The sequence below is a fragment of the Pelmatolapia mariae genome, linkage group LG4 (assembly GCF_036321145.2).
Source record: "Pelmatolapia mariae isolate MD_Pm_ZW linkage group LG4, Pm_UMD_F_2, whole genome shotgun sequence".
NCBI classification, from domain to species: domain Eukaryota; kingdom Metazoa; phylum Chordata; class Actinopteri; order Cichliformes; family Cichlidae; genus Pelmatolapia; species Pelmatolapia mariae.
In genome coordinates, this window is record NC_086230.1 from 26,960,605 (window position 1) to 26,985,458 (window position 24,854).

General features: G+C 41.8%; 1 protein-coding gene across 1 annotated transcript in view; it reads right to left on the reverse strand.

Annotated features, from left to right (window-relative positions):
• Nucleotides 1–240: 240 nt before the first annotated feature.
• The window catches only part of plekhh3 (pleckstrin homology, MyTH4 and FERM domain containing H3), a 36,957-nt gene continuing 12,343 nt past the window's right edge, over nt 241–24,854 (reverse strand). Inside the window, exons 3-13 of the mRNA XM_063472227.1 lie at nt 17,812–17,906; nt 13,701–13,883; nt 12,115–12,272; nt 9,491–9,614; nt 8,463–8,760; nt 6,259–6,466; nt 5,921–6,048; nt 5,174–5,294; nt 4,235–4,723; nt 3,920–4,111; nt 241–2,392 (exon numbers count right to left, since the gene is read on the reverse strand). Coding sequence (XP_063328297.1) covers nt 2,222–2,392; nt 3,920–4,111; nt 4,235–4,723; nt 5,174–5,294; nt 5,921–6,048; nt 6,259–6,466; nt 8,463–8,760; nt 9,491–9,614; nt 12,115–12,272; nt 13,701–13,883; nt 17,812–17,906 — 2,167 coding nt within the window. The 3' untranslated portion in view covers nt 241–2,221. The remainder of the gene's footprint in view (nt 2,393–3,919; nt 4,112–4,234; nt 4,724–5,173; nt 5,295–5,920; nt 6,049–6,258; nt 6,467–8,462; nt 8,761–9,490; nt 9,615–12,114; nt 12,273–13,700; nt 13,884–17,811; nt 17,907–24,854) is intronic.

The window sequence follows — 24,854 nt, forward strand, 5'->3', positions numbered from 1 at the left end:
GTTGTGTACTGTATTTATTCTTATTTTATTTTATTCTAATTGTCCTTCATAACTTTTGCACTGTCCACTTCCTGCTGTGACAAAACAAATTTCCCACGTGTGGGACTAATAAAGCTTATCTTATCTTATCTTAAGTCTGGGCACCACATACGTACATTTCTCAAAATAGGATAGATGAGGCTGAATAACAGCACCAAAGACAATATGGTAAAATTTATTTTTTTTATTAATTACATACAGTATTTATAGTTTTTTTTATTGCACTCTCAAGTTAGTTTCAAAACAAACAATAGTGCAATTAACTATACACAAATAGAAAGGTACCATGCAACATACAAACAAGCGTAATACAAAGCAAAAACGTGTAGTTTGATTTTTCTATTTCTTCTTTCCTTTTCATACAGCTTGGAGCTGCCTGCAGCTGCAGTAGAAAAAGCAAAGACCTGCTTCTGAGCAGGATACAGGGCAGACTGTGCAATGACTTGTCAAGGCCTTCCATGGTGAGAAAAAAATGAAAATTAGGCTGGTTATATTGCATGGGGCAGTGTAGCAGACAGTACTGGACTATTATCTTTACAAAGCATCTACTGTCTTAAATTCCTACATTGTAAATACTACACTAAAAAGAAGTGTACAGCAGGAAAATGTTAATACAAGTGGAAATAGTTGCATATAAATTAGGGAATCTGTCCGCATTTGGTTAATTTCTTCTTGTAAAAGCTTATTAAAATACGCACATCTTTGGTCCGTGCTCAAACCCACGACTTGGTGAAACTTTGGCTTCAGAATAACCAGTGAACACAAAGGAGGAGCTACATGAGATTTACACATAAGAGCTGCTTTAGGGAGCATCTATGGCTCTGATCAGTTAAAGCAAACTTCAAATGAATATATGCATGGGTCTGAAATTAAGACATAAAAGGAGAGTTAAAACAAAATGCAACGTTGGCATAAATAATACTACGACAGCATCTGTGGCCTGATTAGAAAAGTGTTTCTTTAAAGTAGGGGCACTGTTCGATGATCCACATTGCTGACTGGGGCTGAGATTTTTATATTTATATATATGTATAACATAAAAGCACCTTTTTTTCAGCAGACTACAGCTGCATTAGGATATTTGTCAACATAAGCAAAATTACCTAATCAGTCAAGTGTTAACCAAATTTCAGTTCAAGGATTAAAGTCAAGACAAGCAGCACAACAAAGGACGAATCAGAGCATTTGGTAGGGACACTGTGGAAAGGACTCCAAAATCCTTTGGTTTCTGTGAAAAAAGAAACAGTTAATCCGGATCCTGAATGTGTCATGAAGAAAATGACAGGGCTTTTCTGATTTCTCGATCAAATAGCGCACATAGGTAAGGGGTTTTATAGCAGTGGCAGCCGACATGACTCAACTATAGAGTTCAACATCTGTTTCCAGTTCCAAGTTCACATGGCTCACTGCATCAACAGTTCTAGGTAATGCAAGCTCAGCCGGGACCTTGTGAAAACTGAATGTCTCTGATGAACATTTCAGCATAAAGGGATGTGAGAGTGAGCGGGTTTCTATGTGTGTGGCAGAGACGGAGAGCAGCAAAGACAGGGGAGATGTCTGTGTCACTGAATATTCTCAGCACTATGCCAGCAGTGCGTGAGGGATCGCTGCCTTCTACGAAAGGCAGCGCACATATGGCACTCTTCATGAAAGAAAGAGGACAAAGTAGTGTCTTTATTCTAAGCCATACCTTTATGAAGGGGGTACCACAGCTTATTGTTGCCGTAAGTCTCAGCTCTCAGCTGCTGTGTATCCCTAACTACTCACATTGTCTTGAAGGGTGGGGTGAGGGAGGAGTGGGACATACTGCCATTTAGGGTAACCTAGTAGATTGCATGACAGGACTGGGTGGGGGGAGGGTGTTTGACACATCATCAGCAGCCGTATTGGTTTCTGTGGGTTTCTGGCTTCACTTGCAAAACAGAAACCCTTGCCTTCTCATCCTCTCCCCAACCCCCCTCTCTCCTACATTGGCCAGCTCCTTCAGCTGGAAAGCTCAGCGAGGGTTTATTTTCAAAGATGGGGAATGAAAACAGCTCTCTCTTTGTTTTGGCTGCTGTGCCATTCCCAGCGGAGGAGGCACAGTGTCTTGAGGACTGGGCCTGGGACTAGGCCTCACAGGGGGCCACACGGAGGAGTTGGCTGAGGGGTTGGGGAGTGAGTGTCCGGGTATGGGTCCCTCTCAAACAGGGTGCGAGGGCAGCTCTAGGAGTGTGGGTGTCGGCGCTGATCGGAGGTGACGGAAGCCCACCTCTGTGCTGTCTGCTATGGTGATGTCTGCATCTTCCCCTTTTCCTCGTTGGCGATGGATGGCACTGAAATAAGCATTCATCAGCTGCATGATCTCAGTCAGCTGTGATGGAGAGAGGGAGAGAGAGAGGTCAAATTGGTGGCAGTCTCAGTGTCTGTCTGGCACTGTCACAGGAGGGCGGGTAAAGATGATGTCATTCAGCTGCCAGAAAAACTAGATCCTCCAGAAGTAAAGCGTGATGTTTGGCAGATTTAAGGGACATACACATCTCTTAACTGTGTCTGGATAGTTCTTCACTTTGACATACACCACACTGTTCAGCAGCTGTTGCAGAAAAACTAAGGGAGGGTACTGTGGAGGAGTTCATTTCTTCATGTGTCTCTCCATTACACAGACCTCAGAGGACATAACCACCAAACCACCAGAAGCAATAATTACCCTTACTCTAGTCCTGCTGATTCTTGGCTAAACATAGTCTGTGCATAAAACAAGTCCCTGAGTTTCAACCTGCTTTTCAATTTCAACTATAACCCTGGAATCAGCTGCTAATCTTACATTCAACTCCAGGCCTAATCATAATCACCCCCTGCAAATCTGGTCTTTCCTTTTTTCCCCTCCTCTGCCCATCGGCTGAAAACCTTCCACTTTTATGTCAAAAGGATATGAGGCTTTAAGTTCATAAAGTAGAAGTCTTTCTGAACCGTACTTCAATTTGCCTGTGTGTCCAATAAATAAATAAAGTCACTTTTGTGCCTCAAGAGAGATCACAGAGAGCTTTTGTGTTGTGTGTGGGAAGATGCAAGCAAAGCGGCCCAATGAAAGGCATGATTTGTTCTTGATGGGGGGGGGGGGGGGGGGGGGGGGGGGAGAAGAAAAAAGCACATCTATGTTTCTGAGAAATGTTTTGCCTAATATTTTAATCTAACCACTGCAATAAAACTTACCCCCATGCTATTAAATGCCAGGAAGTGAGACTTTTGGTGGTTACCATCTGTTGGGGAATATGGGCAGGTTGTGTGCTCTCTATTTAGACCAAATTAATGAGGGTTTTTAAAGTGGGTCAAAGAGGTGGAGGGAAGGGGGTATCATGGGCAGACACTGTGCGTCTTTCTCTTACTCTGCAGAAAACTGCAGTGATAAGGCCACTTGGCTCTGCACTATACATAAACTGAATCCTGCCTACAGCTGAGACACATTATGTTTAAGGTCAGAGCAGAACCAGCTTCAATTAATATTTTCCTTCCAGTCACCTTCAGCCTCACCCTGTATGTGTCATCCTGGGAGGTGAGCCATTATACTTGGGTGACACATACTGTCAGAGATGCTAACCCTGTGGACTAACTGTTGGTTTTACAGGGCAAAGTCAGAGCTAGCTCAGTTTAGGACATTGTAATGCTTTTTAATATTTTACTTTGAAAGTTTATTTGCTGCTACCCAGCTCATGTTTCAATAAGTCATCCAAAGGTGTGGCTCTAATTTCATTCTTTATAACTCTTTCTTCACAGACCAAGATCCAGAAAAGCTAAAATAAAACCCTTTACTATCTAAATAAATCACACAAATGACAAATTTTAAACTAAGAATGGCATTTTCCCCCTTAAACTAAACAATTCTGCACCCTGTTTATACCTTGGTGGTTTCAAAGAGCAGATCCCGGTCCCCAGCTGTAATCTTGAAGGTGTTGCTGTCAGATACACCATAAGAACAGATCTGGCCATAAGGAAAGGACTCCAGGGCCTCTGATTCTCCCTGCTTATACAAGGATACAGATGTAGCAGCTACACCCAGCCATAACTTCTGGGAAAAACTCCCCGTTGAACTCTGCAGGCAGAAAGAAGCGTGCAAATGTCAAGAGACTGCAGGATCCAAGTGGCTCTTGAGCTTTGAGGAAGAAAAATATTTAAGAGTGATACTAAAACTAAAGCATAAGCACAGAATACTCACAATATAAAAGTCCACTTCATAAAGAGTGCATCCAAAGCCGGACCACTGGCGTGCAATTGTGAGGTAGGCGGCCATACTGTCCCTGCGGCTGTAGCCGGCCAAACCTTTCCAACGCTCCAAGATGGACGTCATGACAGCCGCTGCCTCCTCCTTCAGGCGGGTCCGCAGACGCATGTCCTGCTCAACCTTTTGCTTGTGCACTGCTGTAGCTGTGTGGCTCCACAGAGTCCCTGCAATGAGTCCTGTGTGGAAGCGCTGCGTCGTGGGACAGCCCTGAGCAGCTACCTGACAAGGAGGCACATCTTGTGGTGCAGAAATTGACATGAGAACCCGAGTTTCAAGCATATGACCTGGAAAAAGCTCATCCAGAGGCGGGCAGGGGGCATGTGTGCTGAAGTCACCCATTAGGCTCTGAAGCCTCAGGGCAGCTAATGCTTGCAGGTCCTCTTCACAGGCTGGTAGCTGACCACGCACGACCATCTCATGGCACTGCGGCGCAAAGGTCAAAACCAGGACAGAGAGAAAGAGAACCAAACACAAAGAAGGTAAAGGTCGTCAGTAATAACTTCAAGTCCCCTCATCCATCCTTTCTACCCCACCTTGTTTTATTTCATTCCGTAACTCTTTTATAGAATTCCCCAGGAAAAAATTATAATGAAGCCAATGCTGGCTGCCTTTTGCCCCCTCTGCACTCCAGCCAGTGCTCTTAGTCATGTTTTTTATGCAGTCCATTTTATAACACTTACAGCCAGTGGGAAATTACAGGCTGTGATTGCAGATTGTTTAGTAAAAGCATAAAAGATTCAACAAAAAAACCCCCAACAACACAAGTGATGAATCACTGCATGACAATAAATTAGATGCCATCATCAACACCATCACTGGTCACTCACAACAAAGGAATAGTGAAAAGAGAAGGCTCATGTTCCACTCCATTACCTGCTCAAAGAGGAATAAATACTCTATGCTGTCCACTGATATGCTGTCTGCATCCAACAGGCAGTAGAGCTTGAAACACAGTTTCCACTGGGATTTAGACTCCGACTCTTTAGTAGAGAAGCTGCACAAGAGAGGGACAGAAAGAGTTAAATCTGGGTCAAGAAAAAAAAGATACACTAAAGACACATATGACAATCAAAGAATCTTAAGCCTTCTGTTAATATGTTACAAGCTATTGCTTCCCTGCTGTGTAATACCGTTGTTTAGTAACCCGACAGTTTCATGTTTACCCTGTCACTCAACATTGAGAGGACAGACACACCCATGCCTGTTTAAAAAGAAAAAAAAATAAAGCATAGCGCCCTTTTTTCCAATTGGCTCATTGTTTTCGTTTTGAGACTATTGCCTTGTACAATTAAATGACATCATCTTTACCTTGACTAGCACCTGGCTGGCACTGCTGACAGACATAGAGACAAATCTAGTTTCCCAGCATAGTGTCATGTTTGACCAACAAGAACAGACAAGGTCACCAGATATCAAGGACACTCGTTAACATTCAGCACAGCACTTGGACTAGGGAGGAGATAAATAAACAGTGTGCTGCTCTGTCCATACTCGTCTATAGAGTGACAAACAGGCTTTTTGCCACAATGTTTTGATAGCACGTCTGCTTGGTTTTATTATGACTGACTTTTTTGTTTGTTCTATCTTCCAGGGTAAAGACTGACAGTCACTTTTTCAAACCTGGTTAGGATGTCTGCGACCAGAGCGCTTCCTGTGACTGGCTGCTCCCACAGTGCATTCTGCTCATATAGTGCAAATGTATTTTTGCTCTCTTGTAGGCCGAGCTTCTCTTGCATCCTTCGAACCACCTGGTGAGGAGGAAGGAGAAGCGGATTGAAAAGACAGATGGACTCACAAGTTATTGGGCTTCAAGGGTGAAGGCAGAAGAGGGAGCATTTTACTAGGCTCTTGATTGCACTGTGAAATTTTGAATTGGAACTAGTGAGTAGCTGAAAGACTCTGAAGCCAGCTCAGAAAAGTTGTGCTGCCAAGTAGAATACAGGGAAATGCTTCCAAACCTCATTGGCAGTAGTGTGTGAGCTGATGTAGAGCTGGCAGGATCCAGGGCCTGGATAGTGCACGGTGCACAGCATCTCCTGTCGGTTCATCAGCATCTGGATCTCCTCCCAAGATGGCACGCACTCCCGACACTTTGTCTTCTCCAGAGCCTCACTGATGAATGACGCATAGTTATCCATTTCAGACTCAGGACTTTGGCTCTGGATTCTGCAAGACAGATTAAATGTGTGAGAAAGTGATACTGCTGTGAGTGCTTGTCTGTGTGCGTGCGTGCATGCACTTGTGAAAGCAATTTGTCATAAAGATGAAAATATTAAGCGCATAAAAGAGAGAATTTACTAATGCCTGCGACTCAAAATCTGTTAGGTGTTACGCCATGATTATGGACTTTGCGTCACCCCTTTGATTCAACTAAGTTTTTATTTTGTTTGGGCTGGCAGTGCTAGAAAGTCAATGAGGCGAAGAATGACAAATGTTCTCACTTTAGCTGTTAGGAACTTAAAAGACTCAACATCCCTCAATCCTTCAAAGAAAAGGAAAATGGCAAAGAAAACATGTTTGACTTTGGGTAGTGCACGAAACAGGAAAAGGCGTTTCCGCTCCTGTGAACCAGAGTGACCCCCTCCTTCCTCCCAATGGAGTGTCCAGGAGTGGAAGGTGAGTGTATGTCTGTGTGCTGTTGTTTTAAAGGAGGGGACAAAAAAAAAGCAGCAGACAAACCAATCTAGCGGGAGGCTGAGGTTTGCGAGTGTGAAAGGTGTGAAATACAACCTGACTGAGTGATTAGCTAAGCCCTTTGTAAACACAGGGGGGGACAAATAGGAAGGAAACAATTACACCCCAGTACTCGTCCCAAAATACGCAAAAACAAGGGCAGATAGAGGAAAACGAGCTTATTCACTTTAACATCTTGCTGTCTCATAAAGGTGGCTGAAACATAACTACGAATGTCCCACTGATCTGTGTGAGATTTCCTATACTCTCCTTTCTTTGTGTCTTTGTACCATTTCCTGCTTTCTCTCCCTCTCCTTCTCCCTTGCTTTCTTTCTTTTGGCCTAATCTGTCTGACAGCAGACATTCCCTGGGGGTTTCTCAGGGCACTGGGGGAGTGGAGGATGGTTTCTGGGCCTAATGCCCAGCTCTAGTCTTAGCTCTGCCCAGCTGCAGCCTCAGCAGTGGTCCAAACAGTGAGAGAGTGCGTGAGAGTGACAGCAAGACGTATCAAAACACAGCCAGCGAGTTCCACAGAGTTGTTATGAATTGCCGTTGCATGCAACTGTTCCATTAGCCAGAGGGCGATTCCCAGTACAGAAATATAGATAGAAAATTGTAGTGGTTTCATGGCATGGCATTAGACAGAAAATCAAGAGCAGGAGATTAGTGCTTCTAATAACTTAGATTAGCATTCTTGACAGAAGGGCTAATTCAGACCTGTAAATCCAGCCCTTGAAAACTGGATCTGTCTAGGGAAGCATGCTAACAATGTGAAGGCATATCATGCTACTATATCTAAACAAGTGTTTAGGGATGCTGGCGCCTGCTTTTTGTCCGATGTCTAGACCCCGCGTTTCGCTGCTACCACGCAACAGTGGTTCACCTTTATTTCCTAGGTCAAGCCATTCCTCTCTTATACCCTTGTCTATCACCTACAGTGTACTCCAGGTCTGATGTCTCATATGGGATTGAGGGCATCGTACTGCTGAAACACTCATGTAAAACAATTTGCATGACTATATAAACAACTTAATGCAACTTTTCTATTAACCTACAACTGCAGTCTGTTACCTCAAACTGTCAACATGGGTGGATACGCTGTAGTGTTTTCCACCTTACTTCCACAAGCCACGTTTCCCAGTTGGAGAAATCAGAGCCAGAAAAAGCAAGAAAGTTTTCCACTTCTAAGTAAGAGATGACGAGGTGAGCAGCTTTCTCAAGTTAGGAGCATTTCTGTGTGCTTAATTGAATGTGAAAAAAATCCTGTCTGAAGGCTGTTGCAAAAGCAAAACAACAATCTTGAAGCGGTCACTTGTGAGAACTGCTTTACTTGAGCTAAATAGTATTTCATTACAATAGTACTGTAATGAAATACTGCAAGGTAAATACAATCGCTGCACCTGACTTCCCAGCAAGCAGCATTAGATTTTAGTCTTGGCTCAATCGTAGCAACCCTTCAACTGTCAGGCATCCTTTGTGTGCATCTCACCTTTTGAGGTGGAATCGCAGGTATTTGAGCACAATTGGCCCAGGAAGGAAAGTGCAGCTCATACAGGTGAGAAGCTGCCAGTAACGGAGATGCGCTGCAGTGTTTGGGGAAGGCGTGTAGCTGGTCTGCTTCACTAGCTGGCAGTAGACCTCATCGCGGAGAGGCCGCAGGTCCAGGCAGGTCTGTAGCACACCCTGGATGATTGGAACCGGCTCCCTTGCTGATTCCAGCTGCTGCAGGCAGTTGAACAGCTTCACGGCCTCCTCACGCACCGAGCCGTAGCCTTTCCCACTGTGGTCTGGAGAGATAAACAAAGAACAGTGTGTCAAAAGTTTTTGTCAGGACATATTCTTCCTCCCCCACCCCTTTTCTAGACATTTGAACCTTGCAGATATCTTAAAGGAATGGTATAACATTTAATCATGTAAAGTATTGTAATATAGCAACCTATTACATTAGCATCTCATCAGTTTTATCATCATATCATGATTTTTTTAGCTTAATAAAACAAAGTGTGTTCCCTGAACTCACAGAGAGGATGTGCGTGAGAGAGAAAGAAAGAGAGAGCTGCAGGCATGTATTTTCACACTAAGCTCCCACGGTAGATTCCTCCCAGTGCATTTAAGTGATTGGAAGATTGTCCATTAGGGTGGAAGAAAGAGCGATTTCAGGGTCACAGGAGGAGAGTGCACGCAAGGAAGCATACGTAAGCAAAATGAAACGCAATCTGCGTTGCATTGAGCTTTATTCTTCCGCTAAGCAAATCAAACTGCAGAGCAATCACAGTTTTTAAAACAGTTTCTTTCCACTTAGCCACACTGCAATTACAGAAAACAGCTGCCAGCTTTGCACACACACCGAGTGGCCATGTGCACTAGTTATCTCTTTCGTAAGAGCTTGAAGGTAAATTCAGCCAGTTGACACTTACTCAAACAGTGCTAAAAAAAAATTGCTAATCATGCTATTGTTTTTAACCGGTACTTTCACATACATATAGCTATGGCAGTGTAAAAATCTTAAGCACTTACATGTGTGCTCCAGACTGCCATAGGGGAAAGGCAGCAGAGGAGCATATAAGGGTCCCTGGGTGTACTTCAGGATGGGGTTGTGCTGGTAGATGTGTTCCACTACCTCAGGGTTGAACTTATTCTCCTAAAACACACAAGTAAAACAAAACCAATCTATAATAAACAAACACATTTGAAAATAAACGTTCATGTGCAGTCAACAAGCACGAAGCCAGCCTGAAAACACTCTGTGAGTGCGTGACTGTGTGTTTGCCTATGAAGGGTGACTGAGGTCGATTTGACCGGGGTCACAATCCAGCTCTGGCATCTTTTAAGCAGCAGGAAGGTCAAGTGATGACCCAGCAAACCACACTAGCATGACTGACACGTTATATTTTATGCACTGGTGTCAATGAGTTTGGTGTGCGTGTGTTTGTGCCTTTTACTGGGTATGTGGATAGATACCTTCCAGCAGTACAGATGGCTTCCATGCTACTGCCCACTAGCACCTGTTGCTCATTAGTAACGTTGCCACTGCTCTGGCTCTCTCCTGACTCTGCAACTTCCCCGATCGTGCCTCCCTTTCTCTCTGGCTATGAGACAAGTCAGCTTTCTCCCTCCTTAGTGGGGCAAAGTTGACACATTCCACTGAAATGCTTGGTGCACACTGGTGACAAGCTTGTCTGTTTGAACTATGGGAATGACATGTTGCTCTATGGACCACGTGCAGTGGGATGCAGCAACTCAACATCCCAGATGACATTCATCCACTGATCCAGGGCCAGAGATTGTTTTTGTTCCATTTGGTCATCCACTGCCACATGCAATAGTTTGACATTTTGGGAAATACGCTTATTAGCCGTCTTGCCAAAAGCTAGACGAGAAGAATGATAGCGCTCGCATGGTAATTATGAAGGACTGGAAACAGGGGCAAACAGCTAGCCTGTACAACAGCAACAAAATCTGTTCATCTTATTTATATTACAAAGAAATGCTTTGCAATAACAAGCTGGTCTAAAGCACGATTGTTTTTTTCTTCTGGTCTCTGTCAACCTCATTGCCAGGTTGGGAAAAGGTTTGATATTCCAGAATACACCAAGCATGCTACACTACTTTGGAGTATTCATATACCGAGCACGACTAAAGAGTTTGGTAAAAGAAAAGACAAAATAAACAGGGTTTCCCACTTTTTGTTTTCATGGACAGTTATCAAGGTAAGGTTCTAAAAGGTCTGTCTAACATATTATTGGGCTGCTTGTGTTTTATGCCTCATTCAAATAAATTAAATTTTATTTATATAGCACCAAATCACAACAACGGTTGTGTCAAGATGCTTTTTCAATTATAAATTTAGCTAATAAGGAGCTCAAATGCCCCTGCAGCCTTAGACTTTTCTGAGTGGACTGTCTCTCTAGATACTCTAGCTTCCCACAGTCACAAAGACATGCAAATGTTAGGTTGACTGGTGATTCTAAATTGGCTTCCTGTCTCTACATGGTAGGCTGGTGACATGGCCAGGATATACCTTGCCTCTCACCCTGTGACAGTTTGGCTAGGCTCCAGCCACCTGTGACCCTGAACTGGATGACAATGGTTAAGAGCATGGATGTGTTTATGATCTAAGCACTGATAAAGTCACAGTTTAAATAAAACATTTCACCTAATCTCTTTCAAATATGACTTCTGGCTATAGATCCATTGCTAAAACTGCCAGGCTTTCGCCCTTCTGTGTCTGTAACCTGATTCTATACTTTAAAGATAAGCAAGCAGTCCTGTTCACACAAAGCCGCCTCTGTTTAGTCTCTCTGGATTTTTACAGTTCCAGTCATGACCTCACACTTTAGAGAGAGAATACTTTGTCCAGTTGAGGAAAAGTGCCTATGTATAAAGGTGAGTGAGAGAGAGAGAGAAAGCAAGAGACTAAGAAAAAGTTTTTAGTTGGAAGGATGAGTGGCTGTCAAAGCAATAAATGAAAAGCAGATCCCTTTATTCCTACAAAATAAAAGCTTGACCCCTTTTGGCAAACCAGATGAGGGTAGAGGGAGCAGACTAACCACTTTCTTTGAGATTAGAGACTCTCGTTGGGAGATTACTGAGAGAGGAGGCCAGGCAAAGGACTGCTTATCTCGTCCTGCTGCTTCATGCAGAGCCCTCCTCCATCTCCTCTGCCAGAACTGCCCTTCTCTACACCCAAGAGGCAGACTGATGCAAGACGAGTCGTCTCTCTGCTCAATGACATTCCAGCACAATGTGTTCTCTAGCAAACCGTGCATTAAAATATGACGATCCATTGTAAACACACTTCCTGCACAAACTAAGGTATCTTTCAAAAGCCACAAATCCTGTTTTTCTAAATATTCAAATAGCTGGAAATACCTTTATCTTGGAATGACCTTTCAACTACAGGTCTGGTATTATTTCCTGTCCCTGTGTGACAGAATGAAATGAGGTCACTCAAAAGAGAAAGGCAAGCAGAATAAACTTTGGACTCCCTGGTGCAATGTGGTCGTGTGGTTTCCATGGTAACGGGGCAGGGGGTGTGGAGCATTATGTAGCCTGATGGCCGCTTGTGTTTGGTGGCTGTAATCATAGGTAGTTTGGCAGCAACCCTGCGTATGTTTGTGTGTCTGCGTTGCGTGGCCCACCTCAATGTCTCGAATCAGGAGCTGTGTTGGCGTTTCCACGGGTGATTTACTATCAATGATTTTCTGGATGGCACAAGCCCAGTGCACAGCCTCATTGAAGTGCTTGGTGTACAGCCTATAGCAATGTTTCCGACCATAAACTGTAATGCTCCAGTAACCTGAAAAAAACCCCAATAATAATAATAAAGCAATACACATTTAAAAACCATTGCAAATCTTATGACATGTAATGGTAATAATTCATAGTTAGTAATTTAAACTGCACCTTATCTGGCCTGACACTTTTCCACACATGTGTGGAATGTTTTTTTGTTTTTTTTTAAGTAAACAGCATGGATTTAGGCCTGATCCAGTTTCCTACATGTGAGACAATAAACTGATTCCTGCACATCTTCTATACAGACTCTCTCTCCTTTACTCACTCAGCTTCACTGATGATCAAAGGTCAACCTGAGAAAAAAAACCTCAGACCACACCAAAACCAAACAAGAGTAGATATTCTGCAGATGTCTTAGGACACGAGTCCTAAAGCCCTTAGTGAGTTTCATTTCGGGTAACACAATAAAAGTTAAAAAAGAGGAACATTTTCTCCTTCTGCAGAGGAAGTATTAGACATACCCCAGGCAGCCTAGCTTGATCTGTAGCCCCATGGCTATTATCAGGCTTTCCTGCTACGTGACTTGGCACCACATCCTTCTTTGTTTAAAGTTCTTAGTCAAGTATAACCCCAAAATGAAAAAGTTTTACTACTCAAATCATTACACTGCACTATTGCCACTGACCAATTTGAATATGTTCAGATATAACATTAGCCACTGCTTTCAAGAGTCTATGAGACCAAAAACAGAGCCCTTAAAATGAACTCCTATTTTATGGCAACAGCCAGAAAATACAGAGGAAGTAAAGATTTCTTGCAACTCTTTTGTGACAAATTTCCCTGCTTAAGAGGAACACAGATCTACTCAGCAGTGAAACAGCCGAGAGCCTGTGACAAAGTCGCTGTTGAAAGTCCTCTTCTGTCCAGAAAAGTCCCCTGGCCAATTGAGTTAGAACTATGTTTGGGTTTGCACTATGGTTTTGGCATTTTAAGCGGTTTGGTAAAGTTAGCAGGGCATAATCTCCATTCACAGAGAGGCAAACATAGATAAAGGGTATCTGAGGAATACAGATTTGAAAAAACACAAGTCATCCCTGTGTCTTTTCAAAAGCAACTCTTTTTATAAATCTTTGTCATTTGTTTCCTGCATCCAAGAGATTGCCTTGCTGGTTACGCGAATGAGACACTTGTAGGCCAACCTTGACCCGCATTTCTGACCAAACAAAGCCGGGGCTTCCCAAACTTACTAAGAATTACAGTACTCATGGGAAGGGGAAAGCTAGCCACAAGTCACCACTTTCATATTGAAAGACCCAACAATTTACTGGGAAGTTTTAAAATAATGCCTATGATCACTATACCACAAAGGGAATTAACACAAAGAACTAACTGGACTCTACAGAGATTACAGGAAAGCCTGCATGAGTGTGAGTCAGCTATGCCTCATCCCATCTGCATATGGTTAGGTATATAAGTGTGTCTTGCTCACCTGTCTCCTTGTATGTCTGCTTGTCTGGCCAGATGACAGAGCAGAGGTTTGTGAGGACCAATGTGCCTAGTCTCCGGGCACCTTTCTCTGGTCCGGTGTAGTAGTCAAGAGAGTCTTGGGTCAGTACAAACCAGTATCGACGCTGCTTGATCCAGTTGCCACGCACCTCCCGTAACAACCAACCTTTAAACAAGCAGAATGCATATTTATGGCTTTTACTTATCAATATGAAGTAAATATATAGTAAAATATAGTAAGTATATTGCACATTTTAGTGGCTACAGAATAATGACATCATGGGTGCAAAGACTGGCCACCTCTAATCAAGGCAGAACGATAATAGTGCTTTTGTTTTCACTGGTAGCTACTGGTGACTTTTCACAGCTAGCTGACAGGGTGGAAAACCTGAGTAACTGTGCAAACTCAGTCCTTATTATTGCATTTACACAAGAATAATAAGAAACAACCCAATCTTTGCAAAAGAGATACAAGGAATGGGGGCTTGAAGTTGTCTGCTGTGGCTTGAAAAAGGATATACACAGGGATTATGTTACAACTTAACCCTGAAATGAAAGATCACATGCCAGTTCAGCTGCAGTAAATGATTTTTTAAACTGATTAGTCCAGCAAAAGAAAATTAATCTTGAAATGTGATGTTTTCAAATTTTCAAGCAAGCGAGCCTGCAGCTTCTTGTCCTGTTTATTTTATTTTATTTTTTTCAGTAAAGAATAAATACCTCCTTTTTATTAGAGCAATCTCTAGCAGTAGTTTCACATGACTTTAAAAACAAAAAGAAAAAAACCATTAGATTGTGTCCCCTATGAGAAATCTTTGCTACCACCAAGCAAGTTGTAAATTCTCAAAATGGAACAATGCTCTGCAACGTTCTTTCATAAGTATGGGACTTTCACACTAAGGCAAGCATTTCCCTTGAAAGATTTTTGGGGGCAGGTCGTAGGGCTATAAATGCTGCTACACCCTGTCTTCACAAAGAATAATCTCCAAGGGGTGTAACTGTCGCTAAAGATCGCAGAAATCTATGAGTAAAAGTTTTGCTGGAATAAATACTAGTGGCTAAAAATATGGCCAGATAATAGCATAGGCATTAAAGGCAGCACAAAGCCACCATAACTGCCACTTTTGAGGCTGACAGAATCAGATAAGGAGACAGAGACAGAGAGAGACACAAAGAGAATGAGGCAGCTAGTTTTTAGGCTTGTCTGCTAATTTTGTCAGGTCTCTCTCTCTGTAATAAAAGAATCTTGTGTTCCTAAAGTTCTGAGGACTGGGAAAACTGCAACAGCCCAGATCTACTGATCCCAAATCTCTTCTGCCTCCCCAGTTGTGTACAAATTGTTCCTAATAAGGAATAATTACATAAGTACATAAGCATTTCATGTCTGAGCAGATAAATAAACTAAATTGTGCAAATTGTTCCTGATAAGTATTTTATTTCTGAGCAGATAAATAAACTAAATTACTTCTGGCCACCTTGACTGATACTGGGTTGTGTAGGACTATATGCAGTGGCAGTCAGCCGTACATGGGGTGCCTGTGCATGACAATGCATATGGCTTGCATATGCATTCTTGAAATTGGTTTAGAAGAAAGAATTAGGCAATATATCTTCAGCCTCTAACCCTGTGAAACTGTAATAACGCCTCCCCAGCATCACAACTTCCTCTCTGGTCAGCGAGCTGTGTGTCACCTGTCACCCAGAGATAATTTTGCTTGCATCTTTCTTCCTCTTGCTCTCATTCTCTTCTCATTTACTTTCATCTGCCCCAAATTTCTCTTCTCTCCCTCTTTTTAACCTCGCTTAAATGTGGTTTACCCAGGAAGTACAGAGAAACTGTTGCCTTGCTCCTGCTTCAAATAAAAAAAAAGAAAAAAGAAAAAAAGAAAGAAAGAAAGAAAGAAAGAAAGAAAGAAAGAAAGAAAGAAAGAAAGAAAGAAAGAAAGAAAGAAAGAAAGAAAGAAAGAAAGAAAGAAAGAAAGAAAGAAAGAAAGAAAGAAAGAAAGGACGGGGTACAGGTTCGGGCCTCAATATGACATAAGAGGGGATTTTGAACCTACCATAACCAAGCCTCAAATATAGCCCAAAGTGAAAACCCAGGATGTACTTAACACCACATCAGAGAGGGTCAGCATCGAAACCCAATGTGAAATGGATAAATAAAAATCACAAAGAAAGCTGGGACGACACGCAGGACAGGAGGCAGACAAGCTGGCTGGGTCAAAAACAAGACACAGGCATGCCTGCACGCCCCGCAGCTCTGTCGCAGGCATGGGATATACACCACATAGGCTGCACTTAATATTGCAACTTTAAACAATGCAATAAGAATTGATGTGAAAAGGACAGAGATAAAGCTAGAGTCTCCAGACCCCATGTATAGCCCACCGATGATCTTCCATCTGGATCTCATCTCTGTAGCCAGCTAATGCCTCCCCTGGGGGCCACAGCTCGCCCTTAATTTGTTTCATTTGTGACCCTTGACCCTTCAGTGCCCTGCCCCCTCAAACACAGATTGAGAAAACACTCTCTCTCTGTGTATTTCCATCTTTTTTACTGCAAGCCTCCTGCTGCTCTCACCGCTGAAAGTTTGTTCAATATACTGAACATTGAACTCCATGATAAAAATACATATGTCTGAGAAAATGGGTCGCAGTGTTGTGCTTGCCGTCATTTCATAAAAACCATCTCCGGAAGCAGAGCAGCATTTCAGGAAAATAATACGTTACAAACTGGCATTGAACTACTTTTGTGTGAAACAGATAAAAAAATGTAAAGCTAAACCTTTCCCCTGCTTTGAATCATAAAGCACCAGACAGATTCAGCCGTAGACGACTGCAGCATGAGAAACTGCATCACATGAGGAACAACTTTAACTTTAAATCAACAAAGGTATATCAATAAACCAATGTCAACATCTCTGTCTGTCAGCACTTGTCAGTCTATATCTGTAATGTTGTTGGCCTACTTTAGATACTGGGGCAACATTCGGCCCGTGTAGCCTCGGGATGCCCTACAAAAAAAAGGGAGAAAAAAAAAGAGAAAGTCCTAATGGAGGCATCCTTCAAAACATATTCTTGTGCAGTATACAGAGAGAATTATCTAACACCCTGAGGTTGCCTGCTGTTGGCTGTAATAGTGGTGCCTAGTGAAGTGTAGTGAAGGATTGCTATGTGGTGCAAGAGCTGAAATGTTAAATGAAATTTGCCCACAGACTGTAGCCGTCCTCAGTTTCACAGGGAAACTCTTCTAACAGTGAAACAGTGGGGACAGCAGTAAGGGAGGAGGCCATAGCCAAGGGTGCATGGTAACTGCTGTCAGAATTAGGCAATCTGACTGTCGCCATTCCCAACAGGACGTAACATATCTAAGCACTGGCATTTTACTGCTCCCTGTCAGCAGCAGGCCGAACGAAAAAAAAAAAAAAGGAAAAAATAAATAGCACAGAAATATCCTATGAGATCATTCCTCAAAAGCATCAGACATGCAAGATAGAGCTCCTGATGCCAGTAGCTGTCTTTGCATTAATACATACAGAGGGGAGGGTGGGGGCAGCTGTGCGCCACATGTGGTAAGAGAGGGGTTGGCTACAGGGCAACAGCACAGTATGGAGCTGTGACAGGAGGCAATTAGCCTGATGAAATATATACCATACAAAAAGACATGAAGAGCACTGACTAAGCCCTGCAGGGAGTTTGTGAATAAACTGGAAAACAAAACTACAACAACAGATTTTTCACTTTGTTAGTGATTGTTCTTCATGTTAGGTAAAATAATAAATAATAGTAAATATTACATGAAAAATTTTAAAATGCCAAGGGGAAGTCTTAAAATAGCTCATCCCCCCCCCCCAATTTGGCCAAACAACTGTCCAGATACAATTTGCATTGCTAGAAAAATGCTAAAAAGTTAAGTATTTCTGTTAAATAGTAAACTGATGACTGGCATTTTAAAAAATAATTTTCCTGTCTGAAGACTACTTAATTAGTAATGATGTCAGCATAATGAATATCTGATTATAGCAGGTAGATGCATTTATTTAAGGAGGATAAGAGAAACGGTGGTGCTATGTTAGTTGTGTGTGTCAGGCTCACCTTTTACCAAGAGTTCAGGTTCTTCCTCCTGTCCCATCTTATTCTTGTCAATGATCAGGCTTTTCATCTCTTCAGAAGACTCCGAGACAGTGTGGCTAAGTGGAAGAGGAGAAAGAGAATGTAAATAACTCTGCTTCCCTCTCAACTCAAGTCTTCCCCTGACTACTCCCTCCCATTAGACAGTTAATTGGCTCAGAGACACACAGTTGGCTGTGACCCCCCGCCCCTATGTGACTCTTTGCCAGCGTTGAGCCTCTCTGATACTCTTAGGTGGGGAGGGGGATCACACTCAAAGAGGTGCCACGAATATCTGTCCTCTAGCGTTTTCCCACTTTCCCTCCCTAGGAGCACGCAAGCCCGCAAACACACACTCATACATACCACGCCACTGTGGACAGCTCGTCTCTCTTTTATCACTTTGGCCGGCGAGCCAAAGGGGCGACTGAAAATAAATGTGACAGAGCGACGCCGGCCCGACTCCCAGCCAGCCAGCTCATGCTGGTCACAGGAAAGCAGAAGGTTCAAGAGGTCGCCGCCTTAGATAGTTTAAAGCATAAACATCAAAAACATCATTAAATCTGCTGTTTTCTTGTTCGCCCTTTAATGCCCCACAATCAAGTCTGCAGCCGTTTCCACACACACTGACTGTTCTGCATCTGGTCAGCAATGCTGTGGACAACTTCAGACTTGTTATCTCTGGCCAAGGCCCATTTCAATTCTATTACATTGTTTAGACGTTTTATCTCTTGTCATTTATTTACCTAATTACTCGTTTGTTTTCTCTATTTCCTGGATCTAACTAGCATGTTAGGTACAAGTGACGAAGCGCTCCTTCCTTCCTGTCCTCTCCACCTCTTCTTCCTCCCGGGATTACCACTCAGGAAATGAAATCAAGCCCTCCCTCCTTCCCTCCCAGGGTTATCTCTCATCTATTTACCTATGCATTTGCTAGCTGATTTATGTCATTATTGATCTGATAATTCAGAAAGGTTCCTCCCCATTGAAGGCAGCAATAATCAGTGGGTCAGAATATACCTTTATCTGCACTGGCTCAGATTACAGCAGCTGCCAATTTCTGTCCTTTGACCTGATCACTGATCACAGGGGAGATTCGAGATAAGGTCAAAGGATTTCTGAAATGCTGTCTCTTATGCATATGTTATCTTTATGATGTTTATTTGCAGTGGCTGATTCTAACTAACTGGCATCTCTAATTTAAGCTAATGTCCAGACACCGTGAAACTCTAGCAGGCCATTTTTTCCATATGTGTGTATAAATTGGTATGACGCATAATCAGAAGGCAGAAGAGAGAGAACGAAAGAGAGACAGGCTGTCACATTATACTCAGCCATGCTATAAAACTAAGCCTGCTCGCCTGCCACAGCAGCAGCCTATGGGGATCTCTATCACCCCGTCCATCTACAGACCCCATTTAAATGTATTAAAATAAACACAGAAATGTGACATCTCTTTTTTTGAGGTTGTTAACTCCCTCTACATAACAGAGACATTCACGCAGACAAAGCAGCCCAAACAGGATGGGAAAAGGATCTATAGAACAACTATGAGAGGAGTGCGTAGCCTGACGTACACACTGGGCATGCTAATGTTCTGGACAACACTGTACTATTGTTTCTGTTTATAAATATCAGTTTAGTATACACGAATATTAAGTCTGAAATTCTAAATAGCTCCTCTAAAGAAAAGCAGGATTTGAGAGAGGTGTTTCAGAGAATTGAGTACAAGTGACATTCGGGTCATGTCTAATGGTTATCCATCTTAGAAAACTTGGCTCTTGTGTGCATTGTTTTGGGAAATATGGCCATTTTGCTACACTTCAAGCACATTCATAAATTTTATGTCTGACCCCTAATGGTGTTATCCTCCACAATGAACCTGAAATACCAGACAAGCCAAAAGTCACTGCTACAAGGCCATGTAGAGAAAGAGGGGACATTAAAAGAGGACAGAAACTCAGGTAGGAGGCCAGGTTTCTGTCCAAAGTTTTGAACTTTAGCGTCACTGAAAGCCCGACTTTCAAAATAAATGATTTATAAGCAGGGCCACTATTGTCCAAAAACCCACTCTAACATCAAAATCTATCCATCATTGACTGTGGCTGCAGACCACAGTGGTATAGTATTATTACTGCTGTTATTTCAATATAACAAGCTGTTTTTGTAGCTAACATTTTTTCTAACTCAAGAAGAATTACATTATAAGATATGAAAAAAAAACCCCACTGTAGCCTATATCAGAGAATAACCATCATTGTCCACTGACCACATGTTGGAGGTATAAAAAAAATTGCTTCAACAGATTTATTACTCTGGGATTTTGCCACTGTAGGTACAGACACATGTGGACGTTCCATTTTGTCTTTGTATACATAAACTGGGTAAAAGTGCTATTTCTTCATGGCAATCTATGGTGTAACAAATGGGGCAATTGTCTAAGTAAAGTTGATGTGGGAGTTTTGGATCTCCACAGCTGTCCAGCATCCCTACAGTACAACCCCAGTCCAACCCCCTCACCCCCATACTACCACCCCCCACATTCCCAGAGGTTGCAGCAGCAGGCCGTGACGGTGGGGTGGCAGGCAACTTCCTGAGTGCAGGAAGCAATTTAACATGGGGATTAGACACCACGACGAATAGAGCTAACGCAGATCTACAGACCACACCTCTACAGACCGCACCTCTCTCTCATTTGTCCTCTCCTAGAAGGCAAGACATTTTTTTTTCAGTTTTTTTTTTATAATCATTTGCAATCTCAGACAAAACACATTGTACGGCAGTATTGCTTTTAAAACCAATATGGCAGCGCACGTAACGTAGGAGGGAAAAGTAAAGAAAGCAAAAAAGAAAAAGACCCACATCACACAGGTCAGTTTCGACTAGAAAATAAAAACTGTTGGCTGTCCCATGAAGTGGAAGAGGGAGAAGTTATGAAAATAAGGCTCAGAAAAAAGAGACCTGATTTGTGAGAGGAAGGGACATATTTCCCTATTATCATACAACCACAGATATCTGACTCCACAGCGAATACAAAGCACATTTTAACAACCTGTGTAGTTGCATCAGCAGTAATGTCCTCTGTACAGAAGATATTGCCTGCGTGATGTAAAGCCAATGAGGCCTTAAATACTGGGCTATGTAACAATTTGTGTTTGCCCTATTCCAAATCTTTCAATGTAGCAAATTTTGTTCCTAATCCCCACAACAGCAACGGCAATACACAGTTCAGGAGTCAATGTGGTTACAAGCAGCAAATTATTTGTAAAGTATTTGACAAATGGGAACAAAATAATAGAGAAGAACATACCAAAGAAAAGAGGAAGAAAAAGATTAAGAGTACAATATAGCTTGAACTAATGCAGAACTCATTTCACCTCAATTTGGAAATGTGTTTCCATTTTACGTTTTTTTATTGGTAGTATCAAGGACACCATGCTTTAGAGTCTAATAGGGTGAAAATTGCCACATCGTACCAATAATACCAACACTGTAACTTCTTTTGCCTCACAAATGATTATTTGGAGGGCCTGAAAATCTCAGGGGGTAAATAAATGTCAAGAAATTATAAAGGTTTAGCAAGATGACTTATGCCAATACCATTTATGTCATACCCATAATAACAAAAAGGTCTTGAACACTCATGTAGGTGTATACAGTTGAATTTGTCTACCTTCTTTAGCTGGGTGGAGATTGAGTAGTAATTAGTAATGAGGTCACCAAATTCCATGCACTAAATAGAAAGACAAACTTGAATGTTGTCTCAAATGTCTCACCCTTACAGGTGCAACAAGACTAAAAGGAGAGGCAAGAACATGTCAATCAGCCAGGGGTGTGTACACACCCACAAAGGCAATAGGAAGATATCTAATCAGCCAAAGCAGGTAAAGTCAGTGCCATATGAGAATTTAGCTTCCTCCCAGCAACTTCATTACCTGCTAATCTTGTCCATATATGATTATGTGCTCTGCTTTATATGATCTCATACCCTAATTTGGGTTTTGATTTTAGTTTTCCACAATCATGGTATAGATAGGTCACTTAAGGCAAATTTCAGAGGTTTATAAAATATCAAAAGTTGCCCCAACCACACTTTGAATTAAAGTAACTGATACCCTTGAAGGAGAAGAGCTACGGCATGATAGCAAATCGTTTTTGGTAACCTTTTTCTTAGTTAATAATATATAAATGTAATATAGGAATAGCAATGCCAGGAATAGTCAAGTTGAAGTCTGGAAGACCAAATAACCTTCTGAGAAAACTGCTCATTGCTAGAAAAAGGAAAACCCCGGTTTGACTGCCAAAGGACGTGAGGAATATTTAACAGTCTGGAGAAGTGGTGCACTGTTTTGAAGTGCAGTGGCACCAACACAAAAATTATCCTCATGCATAAGTCATCAGTAGAAATACAGTTTTGGTTCCTAACAACAAAAAAGTGAATTATTTCCTGAAAAGAAACATGCACGGTAGAATGAACGGTGCTCTGCATGAATGTGCTAACAAGCCACCAGTCCAATATTTTTAAATTAGATTTTGGTCCAGTACTCATTTAAAGAGATAGGTCACGTATCTGTGATGGTATATGGTCTATTCAGTTCCATTCTATTCTATTTTGTTCTGTGTTTACGACGCCACATCACGCCATACCGCATGTCTTCGCACTTTAATGCTAGTTGTACAGCTAACGCAGCAGGGAGGTAGCTAACAGCAAAGGGTCAGTAATTTGATATCCCAAGAGATTTTCTTTGTGTGTTTGCAACAGTTTGTGACTTAACAGCAAATAGTGATGAAGTAAGCTGACAATGATTGAACGTTTACTGAACTTCAGTGGAGTGTGTGCCAGACACACACCCAGTGAAACTGAGAGGAGGCAGAGAAAAACTAGAAATTAAACTAGACCATTAATGACAGTAAACCACAGAAAAGACTCACAAGGAGTCCCACACTAAGCCGGACAACTGAAAATAAACTAGAGAATAATACACTTTTTTTTATTTTATAGATTGCTGCTTATCTTTGTCCCAAAAGCAATTTAGTACATTTATATATTTCAATATTTTTATTTCTTCTATTTTCTTTTACAAAGTTTGGAAATTAATGTTTAGGTCAAGACTTGCATACCTTGGAAAGAGAGTGACACATAGAGGGAGATTGCTGGTCTCTAACAGTCTATAAATGAAGAAGTGCTATCGGAGTTGTACTTGTATCAGCAGATATCCAAAGCAAAGGTATACTATGGACAAAAGTGGGCCACACCTCTTAATCTTTGATTCAGTTTTTTTTTTCCAGTCCTATTTCCACAGTTATAAAAAACAAACAAAAAATTGAGTCTGCCTTTATAAACATTTGTGAAAGAATGGACCATTCTACAAAGCTCAAAGAATCCGAGCACAGTACTTTAATAGGATGTTAGTTCATGCAATTTATTTCCTCCAATGTATTACACAATCAACTTTAAGTGGTATTTGCAAAGCAGAAGTGTTTTAGGAACCGCAGCAACTCGGGCACTAAGTGGCAGATCATGTAAAGTTACAGAGTGAGGTTGCGGAGTACTGAGGTGCATAGTGTGTCAAAGTTGCCAATGCTCTGGTGACTCAATAACTGCGCAGCTCTTAACAACAGCACAAAAACTGTGTGTCGGGAGCTTCCCATTACAAAGTTCCGTGGCCCAGCTGCTTCTACGAGGCATGCAAGCCTTGGCCTTGTGTAGGTTTTATCCATATAATGTATCGGTACTGTGACTATAAAGTTTGCATACCTACTAAGAAGAGTACGCCTTTGAACACAAATATTTTCAGTGATCCCTGGCCCAAATAAATGGTTCTTTCAACTGAAGAACATGATGTGAGTGTTCCTTAGAGCAAAGGAGTGCAGTTGAGTGCGTGAACTGCACATGATGCTCTGTGAACAACAATACAGCTTGCTGGTATGAGAAATGTGAACTACTTCAATTTAATCTGTGTGAACTGAACTTTGAGCTAGCTCTTGCAAAGTGTGACCTTGCACAACACTGAGCTTAGGGAATATTTTACTGCTGGAGCGAATATTAGATTCATTTAAATACCAGCAAATCCCGGAAGAAAGGATGTCCTGCAATTTTTTTAAAAGCTGGTGATAAAAATGATCCTAAACATATTTCAAACTAAACAATAGACTACCTGAAGAGACACAAGTTCAAGCTTTTGCCATTGCCCCTAAATGCCACAAAATCTCCAGATACACCTGAAAGCAGCATGCATGCAAGATGATCCATCTTATAGAAGTAGATGCATTTTAAAGGAAGTAAGAATGCTTAAAAGACAAAATACTCTTAAAAACTTGCTGCTATGTGAATATTCAGTGTGTACAGATATGGAGATGGACATTTGTAGAATTTTTTAAACCAAGATTACCTTTCTAATCTCTAACTGAGATGGAGAACAGAGATGGAGATAAAAAGGTAACCATCATTTAAAAAAAAATTAAACAGGATAATATTATAAAAGTCTAAAGATTAAACAAATTAACTAAATGTCACTTCTCTAACTTTTCTCTAAAGAGAAATTTTGAAAAGGATTCCCAAAGTTGTGCATGAATTTTTCACTGGTCTTTTTTTTTTAAAGCAGCCAACGTATAGGAAATCTGTACAATGACCATGACACACTTAAATCCAGCAGTGTGAGCAGCACAGTGAATAAATTAGTTAGTGTCTGTCTGCCTGGTTTTAGTTTCTGTGGCAATGAGTAATTGATTTCAGTCCAGGATCTAATCACACTGCTGAGACATTAATTAAAGCTAAAGAGCCACTGTCCTTGCTCTCGGGCTTGCATGACCGCAGTGAAATGAAACATTCCTTGTAACCCAAAAGAACATGCACGGTTGCAAAAATGACCATTGCATTGATTAGTCACAGGAATACTTGGGAGAGTTGTCTGATGGATAAATAGCTCAGGATGTGCCCAGAAAGGCATTTAGAAAAAGCACCAAGTAAAATAAACCAAAGTTTATTAAAATCATGCTCATATCAGAGGCTTAATAATCATTCTTCC